General features: G+C 39.0%; 2 protein-coding genes across 2 annotated transcripts in view; one reads left to right on the forward strand and one right to left on the reverse strand.

The window, feature by feature from the left end:
* Positions 1 to 21336, forward strand: part of LOC128508315 (C-type lectin domain family 4 member M-like) — a 324096-nt gene that overhangs the window by 184238 nt on the left and 118522 nt on the right. The gene's annotated exons all lie outside the window — the stretch shown is intronic.
* LOC128508312 (uncharacterized) lies at positions 1580 to 9565 on the reverse strand. The gene is made up of 5 exons (XM_053479581.1): positions 9374 to 9565; positions 3692 to 5707; positions 2626 to 2750; positions 2397 to 2503; positions 1580 to 2300 (listed from the first exon to the last, which is right to left on the reverse strand). The coding sequence occupies exons 1-5, from the start codon at positions 9504 to 9506 to the stop codon at positions 2153 to 2155; spliced, it is 2529 nt and encodes an 842-aa protein (XP_053335556.1). The 5' UTR covers positions 9507 to 9565; the 3' UTR covers positions 1580 to 2152.

The following is a 21336-nucleotide window of genomic DNA, read 5'->3' on the forward strand; positions in this document are numbered from 1 at the left end:
AATCGGCGGGGACGTTAGCTTCAAAAACTAAATTTAGCCACTGCGTCCTCAGTGGCTCAGATACCTAACCCTAGGTAGGTACCCTGGGTCACTAACCCTAGGTAGTGAATGACGACTGCTGTGTTCGCTATTACACCCAACAACTGTACACAACACTCGCTTAGGCGCCATTTTGCTCCAGCGGCGAAAAACAATGGCCGACAGCTTCTTCTCACTCGGGGCGGGTCTTTGCTAAAACACCAGTGTCAATCAACTAGTGTAGGAGCGGCCTCTTGTGGTGTGGCGTCACATCGACAGGCATTTGCGATTGGCCTGATTTCAGAAGGGGAATGTTATTGTAATAAATGAAAAGAAAACCACTGGGCGGCTCTTTATCATCGTAGAGTGGTTGTGTACGCGCTCTCCTAACACACAGTTCAGTCCAAACAGCTTAAAAAAGTGCATGTAGGCCTGTATGACCCCTTTAAAAGATTGTATTATGTTTTTGCGCAATTATTTGTTTTCCATGACACAGTGCGCAAAGTGCCCAGACGAAGAAGAAGCGCTTACGTTACCCACAAAGTGGAAGGAGGTGCAAACAGTTAGCTGTGTATTGATTTGATGGAGCAGTCTGTTGCGGGCTGCAAAATGAAAGGGAGGGATAAATATCAGCGAGCCAAGAGAAAAAAAAAACCAGCAAGAAAAAATGACAGAAATTGTCCAAGATTTGGAATCATTTTGAATTAAAAAGTAAAAAAATACTGTGTCATGTGTTCATTAAGCTTGCATACCATAATAGCACGTTGTCTATGCTACAGTATCTCAACAGAAAGCATTCAGTACACTACTCAGAGACCAAAATGCCTTTACTCGAAACAAAGTAAATTCGATGTATTGATAAAATGCAGTATGCATTTATAAAATAAAAGTAAATTTTTCTAAAAAGAGGACCAATAAATCTTTGTTTTTCTCATATATTTTACACTGCTGTTTAATTAGGCAAAAGTACATTTTATCCGATTACTCAATTAATCGATTAAATATTTGGTAGAAAACTTGATTACTCAAATATTTGATAGCTACAGCCCTAGTTATAACAAAAACTAATGACACACCCGCTCTCTGCTTCCCCCGTTCAGCTGCTTGTTTTCCGCCCTTTTTGAACATGCAAATCCTTACCATTACTCACTATTAACATCTAATGGATAGGTGGGTTTATTGTTCATCTATTCACTAGATAGCAGTAGTGATGGTAATGGTAAGGTTTGTCAAGTTCAAAAAGAGTGGAAAACAAGCAGCTGAATGTAGGAAGCAGAAAGCATGTTTGTGAATAGTTTTGACACAATCACTGCAAAAGAATCCTAGCTGCAAACATATAAACTCGAAACAAAATGCTTTACTGTAGATAAAATCCATTAGCTCAGTTGTGATCACATTACTTTCAGCATCAAAACAAGAAGCGCATGTGCATGCCACATGATACTCGATGATATTTGTTACTCGTATATCAAGACTCGCTCATTTTTTGCTCACAAACCGGGTTACTCGCAATCCGAGGTTCCACTGTACTGTACTTGTTTTCTGGCAACACCTAAGTAAATATTGCCAAAAATGTACTTCTGCTCAGCATGTTACAGTACGTTTGTGTGCAGCAGCAGTTTAGTGTGTTCATGCTTGTTCATCCTTTATATGAGCACAGAATAGCTTTACTCTTGACCCAAAGCAAATACACAATATTCAATACAACATCCATTACTTTATTTATGTTTAAGCACATGATGCACATGATGATCAATTCATACCAGATATCATGACTATTGAAATAAAAAAAGCAGATAAAGCCAGAAGGAGGGAGCATGTAGCATGGACTAATTTGTGTAATTTAAATCTTAAATGACATTAAGATACACAGTCAGTGAGTGAGATTTTTCAATAAAATGATAAGATTAAACCACATTGACTCCCATGCTCACACATCACTGCTGTAGAATTTATAGCATTTTCTAAACCACCCTGAATGGAAAAATAGGCTCTGTAAGAATAACAGGTGACACCATGATGGTTACAGAGTTATTAACAGTATGGAGGATATTTTTAGACACAACACACTGACCTACACAGATACATACAGTATGTACATTCAATTTACTGCTTTTCATTTACATACAGCAGTTCAGTTAAAGATTGTCATCCCACAGATCCAAATAAACTTATCATTACAGGGAAAATCAGCCCAGTTCCTCACAGGATCAGACAAATAACCAGTTACAACACAGTCCTCGTCTCCTGCTCTGCTGTTGGGTTCTCCATTTCGCCAAAACCTAAAGGAGAGAATAAGAGGGTCTTTTGTGTTTCCCAGACTAATGAAAAGTCAATAATTTTGTCATAAGCCATATATTGTTTAAGTTGTTTCTCACTCAGTGCTCAGTGGTGTATCATCCACCAACTTCCACTCGCCCTCTCTGTCTCCATCACTCAGACCAATCCAAGCTGTTCTGCTGCTCAGCAGTTTATTCACGAACTCCTGTAATGGTTGTATTAAAATACGAAAATGAATAAGTCTCATGCATTCATGCAGGCACACACACACACACACACACACACACACACACACACACACACACACACACACACACACACACACACCTGTTCCTCTCTGCTCTTTATGATCACCAAGTCTGCTCCTCTCTCTCTGCAGTCTTGTCTGCTCTCAGTCCAGCCTTTCTTCTCAGTAGAGATGTAGTAAAGATTGGAGCTGAAATAAATCCACCCTGGACTCAGAAAATGTAAAAAAATTAAAATAAATATGATAAATGATAACCTTAATTAAGTCTTAACATTAAAGAACTTTGTCTGGTCAATCTGGTTATATATTACAGAAAACAACTTAATCCAAATTATAATTAATGAGAAAGTATGGATTATTTTTTATTTATTATCTGCAGTCCTGACAATGAAGCAAAATTACAGATTTAGATTTAGATTATGTTTGTATATTAAAACCAATGCTGAAAAGAAAGATTCAGAGTGCTTAGAATGATTGTAATACCTGCCAAAATTATAAAAAAGAAAAGCTTACAAACATAATAAGCCCATAAACAATACATAAACACAAAACAAATCTGCAGCTTAATCTGAACATTTTAATGTAATAATCCCCCAAATTTAATTAATCTTTTCTCATCTGCATTTTTGCACTCACTTAATACTCCAATGTGTTTCTGGAAATAATTTTTTGCCTGTGAATTTAATAGGTAAAATAGCATAATACGAATTAATGGCTTACTTACAAATCACAGATTTTTTTTTCAGGCCAGTTAGGGGTGTTATAATGCCATTCATACGATTCTTTGAATTTTTATATCAAAGCATTAACCATGATAGCACTATCCAACATGGAGGCGCTGCTCAACCACTGTCTACTCTATATAAGATAACCATGGCTCCAATGGCTCTCAGTTTGAATCACTAAAACATAGTCATTAAAAGGCAGCTTTCATTTGGCAGTGCATAGTGCACTAGAGAGATATGTGAACCAACAGCCATCCTGTTTCTTCTGGACATTTATTTATATTTTTGTTTCAGAAATAATCATAGTTTGTCAGTATTGGAACTGACATTACATTATTAATAACTGTAAAAACTAATCGTTATTAATTAGTAATGCTCATTATTATCTATGGTTTTGTGGTTTTGCAGTAAAGTTACTTACCCAGTTTAGAAAGGCTCTGGAGTTTCTCTATATGCCTCTTTAACTGGTCTCTCTCTATAGTCAGGTTGTTGCAACAGGTCTGTAATTTGTCTCTCTCTATAGTCATAGTGTTGTAACTAGTCTGTAACTGCTCTTGCTCTATAATCAGGTTGTTGTACCTGGTCTGTAACTGATCACGCACTATAGTCAGGTTGTTGTAACTAGTCTGCAACTGTTTTTTTGTCAAATTCAGGTTATGATAACTGGTCTGTAATTTGTCTCTGTCTATAGTCAGGTTGTGGTAACAGGTCTGTAACCTCTCTCTCTCTATAATCAGATTGCTGTAATTGGTATGCAATTGGTCCCTCTCTGTAGTTATAGTGTTGTAACTAGACTGCAACTGGTCTCTTTCTATAATTAAGTTATTGTAACCCATCTCTAACTGGTCTTTTCCCATAGTCAGGTTATTGTAACTGGTGTGTAACTGGTCTCTCTCTATAATTAGGTTGTTGTAACTGGTCTGTAACTTTTCTTTCTCTATAGTCAGGTTGCTGCAACAGGTATGTATCTGGTTTCTCTCTATTATCAGGGTCCTGTAACTGGTCTGTAGTTGGTCTCTCTCTATAGTCAGGTTGTTGCAACAGGACTGTAACTGGTCTCTCTCTATAGTCATAGTGTTGTAACTAGTTTGTAACTGCTCTTGCTTTATAGTCAGGTTGTTGTACCTGGCCTGTAAGTCGTCATTCTCATTAGTCAGGTTGTTGTAACTTATTTGTAACTGGTCTTTCTCTATATTTAGGTTGTTGTTATTGGTCTGTAACTGGTCATTCTCTAAAGTCAGGTTGTTGTAAATGGTAAGTAACAGCTCTCGCTCTATAGTCAGGTTGTCGTATCTGGTCTGTAAGTGGTCTCTCTCAATAATCAGGTTGTTGTAACTGGTCTGTAACTTTTCTTTCTCATTAGTCAGGTTGTTGTAACTGGTCTGTACCTGGTTTCTCTCTATTATCAAGGTCCTGTAACTGGTCTGTAGTTGGTCTCTCCCTATAGTCAGGTTGTTGCAACAGGTCTGTAACTGGTCTTTCTCTATAGTCATAGTGTTGTAATTAGATTGTAACTGCTCTTGCTTTATAGTCAGGTTGTTGTACCTGGCCTGTAAGTCGTCATTCTCATTAGTCAGTTTTTTGTAACTTATTTGTAACTGGTCTTTCTCTATATTTAGGTTGTTATAACTGATCTGTAACTGGTCATTCTCTAAAGTCATGTTGTTGTAATTGGTAAGTAACTGGTCTCTGTCTATAGTCAGGTTGATGTAACTGGTCTGTAACCAGTCTCTTTCTATAATTAACTTGGTGTAACTGGTCTGTAACTGGTCTTTTTCCATAGTCAGGTTATGGTAACTGGTCTGTAACTGGTCTCTCTCTATATTTAGGTTGTTGTAACTGGTTTGTAACTTGTTCTTCTCTATATTTAGGTTGTTGTAACTGGTTTGTAACTGATCCCTCTCTATAGTCAGTTTGTTGCAGCTGATCTGTAACAGGTTTCTCTCTGTAGTCAAGTTGTTATAACTAGCCTGTACCGCGTCTCTATCTATTTTCAGGTTGTTATAACTGGTCTGTAACCAGTCTTTCTCTATTGTCATGTTGTTGTATCTGATCTGTAACTGGTCTTGATCTATAATCAAGTTGTTGTATCTTATCTGTAACTGGTGCCTTTCTATTATCAAATTGTTGTAACTGGTCTGTAACTGATCTTTCTCTTTGGTCAGGTTGTTATACCTGGTCTGTAGTTGGTCACTCTTTATTGCCAGATTGTTGCAACTGGTCTGTATCTGGTTTCTCTCTATAGTCAGATTGTTGTAAATGACATGATCTCTCTCTATAGTCAGATTGTTGTAACTGGTCTGTAACTTGTTGTTTTCTGTATACAGGTTGTTGTTCTTGATCCACAGCAGTGTAAGGGCAGTCAGCAGGACAACATGCAGCAGCAGCACATACACTGCAGTCAGTCTGTAACACCTGTCCCCAGCGGTGTCTCTTTCTAATGGGAAATGGCCACAGGGACATGTCAATCAAAAACAAATAAGAGTTACACGTAAAAAAATGCATGTGCACAATACAATGAAATAGACATAAGGATTTAATAAAACTTCACTAAAATGGTCAATTTAAAAAGAATCAATATGAGGAAAAAGAATGAGCATGATAAAGTTTTATTGTGTAATGCAAATGCTGGCAGTCAATGAAAAACTTGAAGTCTAAGAGCAAAACATGGCCTTCAAACATGGCCACTGAGGACACACACATACACACACACACACACACACTCACACACACACACACACACACACACATTAGTTCTGATTACCGACTCTGATTGTTTTTTTTTTATTATTGATTTGATGATTATTATGGTTAACTGCACTTCCTATCTGCACTTGACACCATACAGAGTTGAAGAACAGTAATGCACTAATGCTGTAATTACGATGTTTAAAACTGAGCTGAAACCCTGTTCCAATATCAACATTTGCATTGTGGATTTAAATGTGGCCAGTGTGAATATAATTGGGGTTATAATAACCACTGTATCCAGAAAGTCACCTGCATTGAGGACAACCATTTTCAGTGTAGGAGATACAGAAGCATCAGTGTTACCACCAGCAAATGTCTCAAAAATTACTTCCCCAAGTCAGTCAGATAACACAACATCTTTCTGCTTTCTAATGCTGACATGGGCTAGTCAAATACCTAAGCAACCTGACTCAGCACCACTGTATTACTTAAACTTTGTGTCACGACTGATAGGCTGTGCTTCTGTATGTGTGTATGGAAATAAATGTTAATTTAAATGTAATATTTGCTGTCAGTAAAGGAAGTCAGACAAAGTTACAAAATAGAAGAGTTGGCAACAAGGGACACTTTTTGATAAATTAAAATAATTAATATACTAGTAATCTAAAACCATGCACATCTTCAGCTATTCAGTACATGCCACTCAACAGAGCCAATCAGTGTAATATTTGACCATGTACAGACAGACTATGTGGAAAAAAACCTAAACAAAAATGTGACACAGCTTGGCTTGCAAGAACAGGTAAGTAAACTATGAAGACTGATCCTTTAAAGATGATTGAGCAGATTAAAGTCAAAACCAGTTTTAAACCTCTCGCAGTCCAAGGTATCAGCATGAAAAACACCCAAACCGAGAACCCAGTATGACAGAGCAACCAGAGACCTTACACATTCATTTACAGCCCAGCAGCATGCACGGGAAGATTCAATAAATACTAATTTAAGGCTGTTGGTTGTTTTCCATACAAATACAAGGAAAAATACAAGGCCATAAAACTGTATATGTGTTTAAGCATAGTGGCTGAAATTTTACAATAATTATTTATAATGTTTATGTAAACAAAACAAATTGATATAAAGAGGGAAATATTTAATGATAGTATGATGTGATGTAGCATTCTCACAATTGCATGGAACTTGCAAGTCATAAGAAACACACACTGGTCAGATATACAGTAACTTTGTTTTGGCATGCATGTAAATGTTGCCTTGACTAAGCCCTTCATGGCAACAGCAACAGTATTTCCTAATGACAATGACCTGCACAGAGCACAATGACCACAACCCCACTGAACACCTCTGGAATTAAGTCAAACTTAAAAGACACAAGGTAAATGTTAATTCATGATAATATCTTCAATATTTAGGAATATAGAAGATAAAATACAACTAAGGTACTAATTTATTATTTCTTAAGAATTAAAGATTTCTTGGTTAGCCTTTAGCAACCCTTTTTAGCAAGAAGCCAGAACCTGCTAGCCTAGCCTTATTTACAGAGCTATGCAGAGCTGAGCACTGAGCCAACACAAAAATGGAAAAGGGACCAGCTGGGCTTCCTCTTGTATGTATTGTTTTCATTAAAAGTGAATTTTGCATAATAGGAAAAATTTAATAGAATTAGTTGTGAAATGTAGGTTTAGATCATGGTGTTAGGAAAGTCGTAAAAAAGTTGGGAAACTTTCTTAAACACTTCAACCTGTTTTAGTCATCTCTTAAAAATCAACAAATACCTCATTATACATCGAAATGCCCTTATCATCCTTTAAAATATAATTTTAAATGACATATTTATCGACCGTCTTTAAAGTAAGAAAAAAGAATGTATTGCCAAAGGATTAATTAGATTCCTAGATAACTCTTATAAGCCATCCATCCATCAATCCATCACCTATATCACCATACACAAGGCAGGGGGGCTGGAACTTATCCCAAGGAACATAGGGCTCCAGCTGGTGTACACTTTCACTTTCTCTCTCTCTTTCTCTCTCTCTCTCTCTCTCTCTCTCTCTCTCTCTCTCTCTTTCTCTCTTTCTTTCTCTCTCATACACACACGCACACACACCACAGGCAATTTGGTACTACCAATCGACCTTGTGTGTTACATTGAAAGATTTTACAGAATAACAGAACATTGTTAGATTCCTTCATTTAAAAAAAAAAAAACAAACATTATTTCTCTCTATATAATAATCCCTTGCTACACATTTGTAAATCCAGCTGATGTGTGTAAACAGGGAGACTTGAGACATCAAGCTGTGCATTCTTTTAGGATCTAGTAGAATATGCAAATGACATTGCAAAAGTGTTGAACTAACCAAATGCTTGTATTAGTATTATTTGTTTTGGTCATAGAAACAACTGAATGTTTATTTATTTATTTATTTATTTTTTGCTCAGTTATTTTTGTATTGTTGGTTAAAATAAAATAAAATAAATTTTATCATATTTCTTAGGTTGTGCTGAAAAAGGGGCAGGGGGGGGGGGGGGTTCAACTAACAAGGTCATAAGGGCTGCTGGCCCAAGCCTGTGGAAATATTTTAGGACTGTAAGGAGGATGTGGCAATAACTCCCAGCTGAGTTCTTGTATTGCAAGTTGGAACATCAGTGCTTAAAATAAATAGATTTGTAATTGGTTTAGTAAATATTGGTGTCTGTATATTTATAAGGTTAAAGGTTTTGGGGCTTAAAGACATCTTCAGTATGTCTCTTGGTTTGTGGTTCTGAAGATGTCCTACAGCCCTCTCTGTGCCCAGGGGAATTAAATAGATAGATAGATAGATGGATAGATGGATAGATGGGTAGATAACACACAGCAGCAACACACACTACACTTTTTATAATGTATTTACAATCAGAATGAATTTAGTTTAAGACTCATTACACCTTTGCATTGTAATATTGTTTATTTCCATCTGTCAATCCCATGCTAGAAAAAAACGATAACACAAGAATAATCCATAATTATAACTATTAAGTCAAGTGCGGGTGAAATATAAAACCAAGACTTAAAACTTAATAAAGAAAGAGCATCATAATACAGAAACAACAGAGTAGAAATAACTGAACTAATTAGGTTCAGACAAAGGAGAGTTGAAATCATCATAGTAATTAGCCACTGGAATGGAGAGGAAAACCAGAGCCCAAATATATGAATTTGAGCTGAACATTTTTAGTTAAATAGCTGAATGTTCTTTCTTTTTTCTGTCACCTTTATCAGCATCTGCATTCTCACAGCCATCCACCATCATCTTCACTCATTCATAAACACACTGAAACATCTTTGTATAAATGCATGAATTAAAGCATCTCTGCATGTAAGAACACTTTTCACTTTGCAAACCTAAACACTTACCTGTGTGTGGATCTGTGCCTGGGTCATTCTTTATGTCACTGCCTTCGAGATCAAGGTCGTGACCTTTAACATCATCTTTGCTCTTATAGATATCCATCATCATTTTCATTTGCTCAGAAGAACACTGAAGCATCTCTAATCTATAAAAGACTCATTAAAACACTAAACTGTGTCTCTGTGTGAGGACAAGTAAACTGCTGCCCTTCCTTCCAAGTGTACACCGAATTAAATGTGCTGTTGTCAGTTAAATAAGTTTCACATCAGAGGAGGAGCATAAGTAACTTCTTGTGAAGCCATGTGAGCTGCACTTTTTATACTGTAAATGTCCTTGTTAAAGCAGACTAGTTACATAAATACCCAAAATCACATTGCTGGTGTGTAGGAATGATGTATACATTTGACCGATTTGTCATATTTTGTTCCCTAAAACATTATTAAACAAAAGTATTAGGCATTTTATATGCTGCTTTTAAGATGAGTTTATATTTGTTATTCCTTTTTTTTTTTTTATTCACTACAACAACCACACAGGATGTACATCACACATCAGCATGCTGTCTCACACATGCACGTGCAAAAATGGGGCAGGACAATTATTTATTATTAATATTTGATATAATCCTTTATGCATTTTGAGCAGATGTTTAACATGTATGTAAGGATTTCTTGAATTTTGGTAGACCCCCTTTGGTCTACTCAGTGCTCCGCCTGTATTCTGCTGTCCCGCCTGAGCTCAGGGAACCCCTCAATGAAGCACACAAGTCAGTGTTCAGTGAGACGTTCAAAGTTTATTGTGGGAGACAGGAGTATATATACGCACACACACAAAGAACCAAAGAAAAGGTGGATGTGGGAATGTTTACATCCAGTCTGGAATGCTTTTAAAAAATAAGGTAAGGAAGAACATAAATTTAGGAGTAGCTCTGCATTTACGAGCGTTCAACAGTTTTACGACCTTTAACATAAACTACTATAGAATCTGTTTATTGAAAGTGCAGCTTGTGTCGTGGTAAAAGAAAGACAAGCTGTTCTCACGAACACAGAATATCATGAAACACACTAAGAATTAAATATTTCCTACAATTCCCCCCTTTTATTCATAAGAAACATCGTTGAATAAAACTCAGAGCTTTTAAGAAGTCGCCGGCGGACAATAGGCCATCGGACGCGGCGCAGGAACATACCCTGAAACATACTCATACAAAGAATTTTGCACACAGCGAAAAATACACAGAAACATGACAGGTTGAGTGCAAAGTCGTGTGTGTGAAAAACCTTGTTCACAATGTCAAATTCATAAATAACTACTAGTGGTGAACTATTGCCTTTCTTGACGCTACAGTGCTCAGAGTGCGGGCACGCCCAATCTGCACTCGTCCCACCTCACGAGGCGCTAAGACACCACCAGGAATGGTACACTAATAGCAAAAGTAAAGTCGAACCGTGGCAATCCAAGGCGATCCCTCTGTGTCACGTCACTCCATCAAGGTCACGTCATGGGTTGGACATCACTGCAGCACGTCTTTAGTCTAGGAAACAAAAATCACAGAGACAGAAAGATAATAATACATATGCATTTATTCATCTTTTGGTCTCACGCCGACAGGACATCTCTTCAGCCTAGTAGCATGGATCCACTGTGGAAAAAGATCAGTTAGGATAGCAATACGAGTAATTGCGATTATTTCTGCTGGTCCGTCATATTTACAATCTCCCAGTTTTCTGGGGGTCAAAGATTTTACCAGAACAGTATCTCCCACATTAAAAGGATGTGTGGGTTTTGTTGAGGGTATTAAAGTCACATCAGCAATTTGTTCATAATGTTTAGTTAGAGTATCTATTAGAGCAGCAGAATATTCAGCAATATGTACATCAAGATCAGTTGTTCCTATCGCGGGTTTACCTTTCCTCCATGGCACGGGAAAGGGTCTGCCAAATATAATTTCATATGGTGACATGTGCACGTCTTTTGATGGTGTCATTCTTATTTCAGCTAGAACAGCAGGTAACAGATCAACCCAGCTTTTTACTCCCCATGGTTCGCATTGCTTTAGTCAATTTTTCTTCCAGCGTCCTATTTGTTCTTTCTACTATACCTGATCACTGTGGATGATAAGGAATGTGAGAATACCAGGACAGTGAAAGATATTTACACAAATTCTGTGTTACCTGAGATGTAAAACGTGTTCCTTTATCTGAGTCAATAGCATAAAGCACACCATAACGAGATATTATTTCTTTCACTAGGACTCCACCTTTGCATTCTCTCGAGCACATGGAAAAGCTTCCACCCACCTAGAAAACTTGTCTACCAAAACCAGAAGATATTTAAACGTATTCTGAGCACACACCAAGCATCTAGATATTAATGAATCAATTGTTCCAAGCATGTTAGCTATGTAAAAGAGTTTTTTCATATCTTCCTTAACCCCCCTTCGCGCGCGATGTGTAACACCATAGAACTCACGCACGAAAAACGGAAGACAATGAGACGGCAGGCACAAATGACCATCAGCACAATACCATAAACTATCAGAAGCAACGTAGGCACGTAGGCACTTTGCCGAAAAGAGGAATCATTCTGAAGCTTGTAAAGAAAATAAATCTACATCTGGAATCAAAGAGCTAGCAAGAAAGGATGTATTGATCAAATCAGAACCAGAGTCAGGAAAGAAAATCTCTTTTCAGGCTGCTTCTTTAGCAACACTATAAGCTAGCGTATTACCTTGGACGTCCATAGATTCACCAGTTGTTGATGTAGAAGACATATCAAGACGTATACTAGTGGAGTGAACAATCTCTAAGCAGCAGTTATGATCTGTTTCTACTAGCCTGTCATCCTGTGCATTGATCAAGCGTGCCAGAGCATATCTGAGGGTGTCAAAAGAAGAGGTGGATTTTATCTCTAAGTTACTTGTAGGACAAAGAATAATCTCATACCCAGACCCAAGCCTTCATATGTTGTGTTTGAAGGTTCTGTAGCACTTGTTTAACCTGATATAGAGAATACAAAATTAAAGGATGAGAGAGAACAATCTTCTTAGCATCTTGTACCATCACCGCACAGGTGGCCACAGCCCTGAGACAGGCAGGCAAACCTTGTGCCACAGCATCTAAAGTTTTAGAGAAGAAAGCACATGGTCTCACCCCCCCCCATGTTCCTGTGCCAATACAGCAATAGCGGTGCCCCGTGCTCACAGACCTTTAGATGAAACGGTTTTTGATAGTTAGGCAGGCCCAGCGCTGGAGCAGAACATAGGGCCTTTTCCAGTTCAGCAGTCCATGTCAGAGGCTGTTGGAGCGGATCGTTGTGTGAGATGACACTCCTGATGCATTTATCGTAGAATGAGCAGTCAGGAATCCACTGACGACAGTAGTTGACCAGTCCCAGAAAAGCCATGAAAGCATGTTTAGTGCTCGGACGTTTAGTGTCGATGATAAGCTGAATTCGTTCCTTTAAGAGCCTTCTTTGACCTTGGGAGAGTTCAAAGCCCAGGTATTTTACAATGTCTCTGCAAAACTGTAATTTAGTCTTAGATACCTTGAAACCCTTCTTTGACAGGTGTTTCAGCAGACAAGTGGTGGCTTCTTCGCAGCGGCGGACACCAGTAAAACATCTGCGTGCAATAGGACAACAGAATCAGTGGGGAGAGTTAGATCACCAAGTGCATCTCTTACTACAGCCGAAAAAACATTTGGGTAGTCAATTAACCCTGCAGAAGACGAGACCAGGTGAACTGACGCCCCCTGTGGGTGAAGGCGAACAATGGCTGTGTCTGCCCTTCCACAGGAACACTAAGGAAGGCAAAACAAAGGTCAATAACAGAAAAATGCAAATGATGACAAGGTCGAGAGAAAACAATGGACAGCACATCAGGCACAACAGGGATAATTACGTCATTTATTTTTCTCAGATCTTTTGTAAATCTCCACATACCATCAGGTTTCAGTACTGGATTAACAGGTGTGTTATAAGAACTTACACATGGTTTAACAACACCCTGCTTGAGCAGTGAGCTTAAAATTTCATCTATTCCTGAGGTGACTCGAAAGTACGAAGTAACATCGCGGGGCTGGAACTCTGAGGGCATCCCTATGCATCATATGCTCCTACCTGCATTCCTGAGAAGGGATTGGGTCTATATTGCTGTTGTTTTTGCACTCTCTACGGCGGCTGCTGGGAAGGATTAGGAGAAAACACTTCATTAGCATCATGTCACTGACCATCATTCAATCGATTATACATATTTTGTCCACTACGTTCCTCATCTCAGGCCTTCATGCGACATTCACAAGCCCAATGACCTTATTTATGACAGTAATAAAAATGACCAGACCTACGGGGTGTACTCTGACCCTGCAGACCTCCTCTACCTCTGTATCCTTCACTCTCCACAGACAAACGTTTATTTTCTAAAATACCATCTCCTTTCTTTGTTCTCACACGCTCACCTAATTTTTTAATAGTCATTGTAGAACGATCTGACAATTGAAACTTTAAAATTTTCATGATTTCTGGTCGACAATTATTCAAGAAGGTGGTAAGGAAAAGTGAGTTAGGGTTTGCTTCAGGCAGGGGCATACCATCCAAAAGCGTCCAGGTCTCTCAAAACCTCTCAAGAAACTTTTTCTTTTCTTGTCTACAATTAGTAAACATGTGACAGATCTTGACTAGCTTGCTGACATGCAAGAAGATAAGTAGTTAGCTCATCTTTTAAGAGTTTCATAGCCTCATTAGAATTACCTCAAAGAAAGTCATATTTCTTCTTTTTCCACTACAGCCAATTTGTCTGTTTTAGAGTCTAAGCATTTTACCGTTTGTAAAATGCTTAGTGTGCACTTGTGCAAATTGTAGCCTCTTTTTCCTATTTGTAGTGGAGATGAGTGGTACCTGGTGGGGTCTTCTGCTGTTGTAGCCCATCCGCCTCAAGGTTGTGCGTGTTGTGGCTTCACAAATGCTTTGCTGCATACCTCGGTTGTAACGAGTGGTTATTTCAGTCAAAGTTGCTCTTCTATCAGCTTGAATCAGTCGACCCATTCTTCTCTGACCTCCAGCATCAACAAGGCATTTTCACCCACAGGACTGCTGCATACTGGATCCTTTTCCCTTTTCACACCATTCTTTGTAAACCCTTGAAATGATTGTGCGTGAAAATCCCAGTAACTGAGCAGATTGTGAAATACTCAGACCGGCCCGACAACTATGCCACGTTTAAAATTGCTTAAATCACCTTTCTTTCCCATTCTGACATTCAGTTTGGAGTTCAGGAGATTGTCTTGACTAGTTCTGATTACCAACTCTGATTGTTTTTTTTTTTTATTATTGATTTGATGATTATTATGGTTAACTGCACTTATGTCTTCCTATCTGCACCTGACACCATACAGAGTTGAAGAACAGTAATGGTCTAATGCTGTAACCACTATCATGCCTTAACCACAGGGCCAGGGGTAGCTCAGTGGTTAAGGCATTGGACTACGGTTCGGAAGATTCCAGGTTCAAACCCCACAACCACCAAGTTGCCACTGTTGGGCCCTTGAGCAAGGCCCTTAACCCTCAACTGCTAAGATGTATAATGAGATAAAAATGTAAGTCTCTCTGGATAAGAGCATCTGCCAAATGCCTAAATGTAATTATGATGTTTAAAACTGAGCTGAAACCCTGTTCCAATATCAGCATTTGCATTCTGGATTTAAATGTGGCCAGTGTGAATATAATTGGGGTTATAATAACCACTGTATCCAGAAAGTCACCTGCATTGAGGACAACCATTTTCAGTGTAGGAGATACAGAAGCATCAGTGTTACCACCAGCAAATGTCTCAAAAAATACTTCCCCGAGTCAGTCAGATAACACAACATCTTTCTGCTTTCTAATGCTGACATGGGCTAGTCAAGTACCTAAGCAACCTGACTCAGGACCACTGTATTAATTAAACTTTGTGTCACAACTGATAGGCTGTGCTTCTGTATCTATATATGGAAATAAATTTTATATTAAATTTAATATTTGCTGTCAGTAAAGTACGGAAGCTCATTGCATTCACAAAAGAAAAAAAAATCACGGGACTTATGTCATAATTATGACTTACTATCTTATAATTATGAGATAATATGAATAGGATAAGGTGAATTAACTACTGAACATTTCCTTACTGACCTGCCCCTCCTGCTATTCAGTTAAGGCAAGTTTTGCTTTAATTTATAGATACGGGACATGAAATCGTATTTGTTGTTGTTGTTATATTTAAACATTTAGTACTAATATATGTTACACATTCGGACTGCACATCAACTTGATCAAAATTCGAGTTATTCATTGGGCTGCTGGCTGAAATAATCTCTCGGCAGGTCGGACCAATACAGCGCTCCCGATGTGCTCATTACAACCGTTAATAATGTGAAAAGTGGACATATCAGTAATTAACTTACTGCAATAGTGGATACAGTATTGATCTCACAACTTCATAAAATAGATTTATCATCTAAATATATTAAATCACAATATTACAAAGATAGCTCTGTGAAAAAACAATATTTTAAATGATTCGGGCTTTTTACTTTTCCCCGCACCGCATTCACTTCTCAGCGATTTTAACTGACACACACACACACACAGCAGATGGCGGGGGATATGTACTGTAGCATCTCATGAACTAGTCTACTCGCGTCGGTGAAGTCCACCTGCTCTTCCTTTCTCTACACACTGTGGACTGCACGCATTGTTATTACCTAAATATTTTCTTACCAATGCAAAGACGAATAAACAACTTACCTAATATAATTTTTAGAACATTTATTAAATAGCTTATATTAAAACATGTAGGCCTAAATGTTGCTTCTCTGAATACTGTATGCCTCTTCTGTTTTGGGCAATAACTTGAAGCTGGAAACTGAACAATTGTGCCTGTCACAGATTTAATCACAATAAATACCTTTACAGTCTGAAAAAAATCATATGAAAAGTATAAAAGTATATCCTTTTTAGAATAAAGAAATAGATATATCACTGTGTCCTAACATAATCAAAATAAGGAATCTGTAGCATGTATAAATTATAATTATAATGGGGAAGGTGTTTAAGTTAATATGTCCTCTTTTATTGTTGTTTAGGTTGTAACTGTGCTACTCCATACCAGTAATAAAGTACAAATTTGATCATGTACTGTATGATGACAAGTGCTAATCATGTAACTTAGGCATGTGTTGACCAGTGCTGACTTGATTGTTCATGGCTTATAAAAACTCAAACCTTGACTTTGACCATGATCTTAAACAGTGTTAAACCATTAGCCTACATTATGTCATAGCCATGTCATAGCCGAATTATGAACATTTGTCAAAGCTTAGTCCCCCACTTTAAAAATCTCTCCAACCCCCTGACACACGCATGCAGACACACACTCCACTGTTTGTTGTTTGTCCTTTTAATCTTTCCAAGTAAGTAACTTCCTAAGTAACTTCCCACCACCAAACAGGTGTGAGCTTTGTAAAATTATCATTGCTTTATAAATGAGCACCAACTGTCACCACTTGCCAGGCAACATGGCAACCCAAACAAAAAACATGAAGGGTGGCTTAGTGCTTAGCACTGTCATATTGCTCCTCCAAGTTTTGGGATTGATTCCTGCCTCAGCATCTGTGTGCTTGGAGTTTACATGTTCCCCCTGTGCTTGGTGGGTTTCCTCTGGGTACTTCAGTTTCCACCCACAGACCAAAGACATGCTGATTAGGTAAACTGGCATCTCCAAATTGCCCATAGTGTGTGAATGAGCATGTGAGTGTGTGCCCTGCGATGTTATGGAAGCTAACACATGCTTACTTTGCAAGAATTGTTGGTGTAACTGTAACTGTTATCCTTTTTCCAGTGTGTTCACTGCAACTGGAATTGGAGGAAATGACAGCTCTAGCTCCACATCAGCAACATACTAATGAGGATGCTGGTCTGTGGGATTTTCTTCGTAAGAGGGGTGTTCCTGAAGAACATATTGACCAAATGCAACAGGACAGGGTAATTTTGTGACAAAAATAGTCCCAAAGTATTATGTATTAAAAACACTAGTAATTATTATTGTATATTGTACGTACAATTACATAATCCACTACAAAGAATCAATCAACTGTCCTATACATTGACATCGGCACTGCCAGTGTTCTCAGTAATAAGGTTCTCAAGACTCAAATTTAGATAAATACATAGTGTACATACTGTCAGTATTAAAGAGACAATACAGTTTAATAAGGGCTGTGTTTAGTTTTACAATTCATTTACCTTTTTTTTGGTTTTTTTGCTAAAGAATATGAAATTTTATGTTTTACTTTTCCTTTTGGTTTACTTACATGTAAATTTCTAAGGTATCTCATCTTACATAGGCTTCTTTTTTTGGTAAAATTGTGAAATGTAATTGTAGAAAAAAAAATAGCAAAAGCCATTATTATAAACATTGTAAAGTATACTTCAAAACAAACTGACACATTCCTTTAAAACTAACTTTGCTAAGTTTTTAATTTACAGATTGATACATCAGTTGTCAGAGAACTTGATGACGCCTGCCTTGCACGCTACATACCACTGTATGGAGACAGGATTGCTACAAGGCGGTACTGTCTGGAAAAACAAAAACGAAAAGAAGATAACTGCTTGAAGATGTCCCTTCTTGAAAAACTGAGAAAGAAAATGAGGACAACAACAACAACAAGCCTTGATGAGGAAACTACAGAGGAAAGTAGGCCAACGAAAAAAGGAAGCTATAAAAGATATGCTACCAAGTTTTCAAGAAAAATCGAATTGGGGTGGATTCATGAGGGAAAGCAAGTCAGGAAACGCTGTGGTGGGGGAACCAGAATTCTTGATATATCCAAGGACTCAACCAAGAAAGACCTTATGTCTCATGCCAAGGAACTATTTTTTCCACACGGTGAATCAAAAAAAGGAAAATGGGAAGAATTCACTCATAGTATTTATGACTTTAAGGAATCAGAACTTGAAGACAGCGTTACTGTTGGTGAGCTGTACACACTCTCAAAATTTGGTATTTTACGCTTTTATTTACATACGATGTGGCACATAGACAAATCTGACACAGAAGTGGACAATGAAAAGGACAGACATAGTGGCTCTCTAGGAGAGCAGCAGAAGACAGCACAGTGCATTAATCGTGATCAACACCTAGAAAAGCCTCTTGGTGTAAATAATCCACAAACCAAACCATCTGATACAGTTGAACAGTGTAACCATGAAACCTCCAGTGCCCATTTATCTGTTGTTGGTGTCATTGATCTTACTTCTCTATCGTATGATTCAGAGGTGATCGTAGGTGGCATAGAAGATGTATCATCTGCAAGCCCTCTAGATGACACTGTTCCAATTGTTTCATCCACAGAAGTCATTAATGTTGCCTTGTCTACCTCCACTCCTGTATTAGTAGATCATGTTGAACGTAATATCCGTTCAATTGGCAATGCAGACTATGAGCTGCTTTCTGAAACCCATCTGATTGAGCCTTTTCAAGTTTTCTCTCCCACAGAGGAAGTTAAAGTATCAGTATTGTCCCATCCACGTCCACTCTTTTTGTAGAGGATGACATTGCTCGTTCAAACATTGATGCAAACTATGAGCTACTTACAGTGAGTATCAAACTTCATAGAGTAAATCTGTTAGAGGAAATGATTTGTCAATTCAAAGATGAGTTGATTCTTAACTACCCCTTAAAGTACAGCTTTATTAATGAAAAAGGCCATGATGCAGACGGTGTGTCGAGGGATGTCTATGCTGCATTTTGGACAGAATTTTTAGATTGTGCAGCCGAGGGGGCAGAAATGAGAGTGCCATCTTTGTCACCAAAATGGCAAGAGGATGAATGGAAAGCTGTGGGGAAAATATTGGCCAAGGGTTTCCTAGACCAAGGCTACTTTCCATTGCGCATTGCCCCAGCATTTACCACTGCACTGATTTTCGGAGAACATGCTGTATCTACTGATTTACTGTATCAGTCATTGCTGTTGTATCTGAGTCAATGTGAGAGAGATCTAATAACTACTGCTTTACAGCAGGACCTTGACAGTGATGGTCAGGATGAGTTATTAGATCTGCTGGATCGCCTAGGAGTAAAAACAGTCCCATCACAAGATAACCTTAAATCAGTCCTAATTCAAGTAGCACACAAACAAATAATTCAGCAACCTAAATATGCTCTCGATAACATGTCGGCAGTTGTAGCCCAACCCCTGAGGACCACACTGACCACACCAGCAAAGATACAGACCATGTATGATGACTGAGAACCAAGCCTTCAAATTTCTACAGCAGTACATACGTGGATTGGATCAGGTGGGTCTTAGAAGAATGCTGAGATTTGTGACAGGGTCAGATGTCATCTGTGTTACAAAAATTCAAGTTATATTTACAACTTTGGATGGACTTGCACGTCGACCAGTTGCACACACCTGTGGAGCTGTTTTGGAGTTATCTTGTACATACAACTCCTACCCAGAGCTACGTGTAGAAATGGAGAATGTACTAACCAGCAACTACTACACTATGGATATTGTGTAGTGAGACAATGCACATACAGTACACAGCAGGAAGTAGCTGTACAATTTTGAATGTTTTAACTCTTAAATATTTGTAAGATTAGGTGGAAGTGGATTTAAAATGTTATGCTGAGTTTGCTTGGACAAACATGTTTGATATAAGTCAGAATTGCTCATGTTTTCAAAAGTAATATTATAGCATTTGTGGTACCAGTAATTTCTGGAAGTAACACAATTAATTATCATTGCACATTGCATGTAGCTACTTCCAAAGAACTGTTTATTTTTTATTTTTTTCATAGTTTGTTGTGAAACATTAGTTAAAAATTTTAAAACAAAGTTCATTTATGCACAAAGGCAATTTTATTTACATTATTTACAGAAACAATTTCCAGTCATATAGATAATAATTTAAACAGTATAGTATAAGTAAAAAGAACAGTGTTGCAAACAAGGATTCATTTGCCTGAAATAGCTCTTAAATTCCAAAAAGAGTAGCATATGTAAATATAGTTAATGTTAGCACTGCAATCATAGTGTCACGATCTGGGTGTATTGGCAGGTGTTGACGCCGTGGGCGGAAGGAGCAGGCATAGATGCAGAGGGGTGGTGTAAACCAAAAAAAGAGTCTTTTTAATGAGAGTTAAACAAAGTATAAATAAAGATACAAACAAAGAAACAAACAAACTTAAACCATACTTAACTTTGTGCTAACAGGGGCTCTCTGGCAAGACACAGACAAGGGGAGACACCCAACACGCCCTGCGGCGAGACACCCAACACGCCCTGCGGCGAGACACCCAACACGCCCTGCGGCGAGACACCCAACACGCCCTGCGGCGAGACACCCAACACGCCCTGCGGCGAGACACCCAACACGCCCTGCGGCGAGACACCCAACACGCCCTGCGGCGAGACACCCAACACGCCCTGCGGCGAGACACCCAACACGCCCTGCGGCGAGACACCCAACACGCCCTGCGGCGAGACACCCAACACGCCCTGCGGCGAGACACCCAACACGCCCTGCGGCGAGACACCCAACACGCCCTGCGGCGAGACACCCAACACGCCCTGCGGCGAGACACCCAACACGCCCTGCGGCGAGACACCCAACACGCCCTGCGGCGAGACACCCAACACGCCCTGCGGCGAGACACCCAACACGCCCTGCGGCGAGACACCCAACACGCCCTGCGGCGAGACACCCAACACGCCCTGCGGCGAGACACCCAACACGCCCTGCGGCGAGACACCCAACACGCCCTGCGGCGAGACACCCAACACGCCCTGCGGCGAGACACCCAACACGCCCTGCGGCGAGACACCCAACACGCCCTGCGGCGAGACACCCAACACGCCCTGCGGCGAGACACCCAACACGCCCTGCGGCGAGACACCCAACACGCCCTGCGGCGAGACACCCAACA

This window comes from Clarias gariepinus, chromosome 20 (assembly GCF_024256425.1).
Source record: "Clarias gariepinus isolate MV-2021 ecotype Netherlands chromosome 20, CGAR_prim_01v2, whole genome shotgun sequence".
Taxonomy (NCBI): domain Eukaryota; kingdom Metazoa; phylum Chordata; class Actinopteri; order Siluriformes; family Clariidae; genus Clarias; species Clarias gariepinus.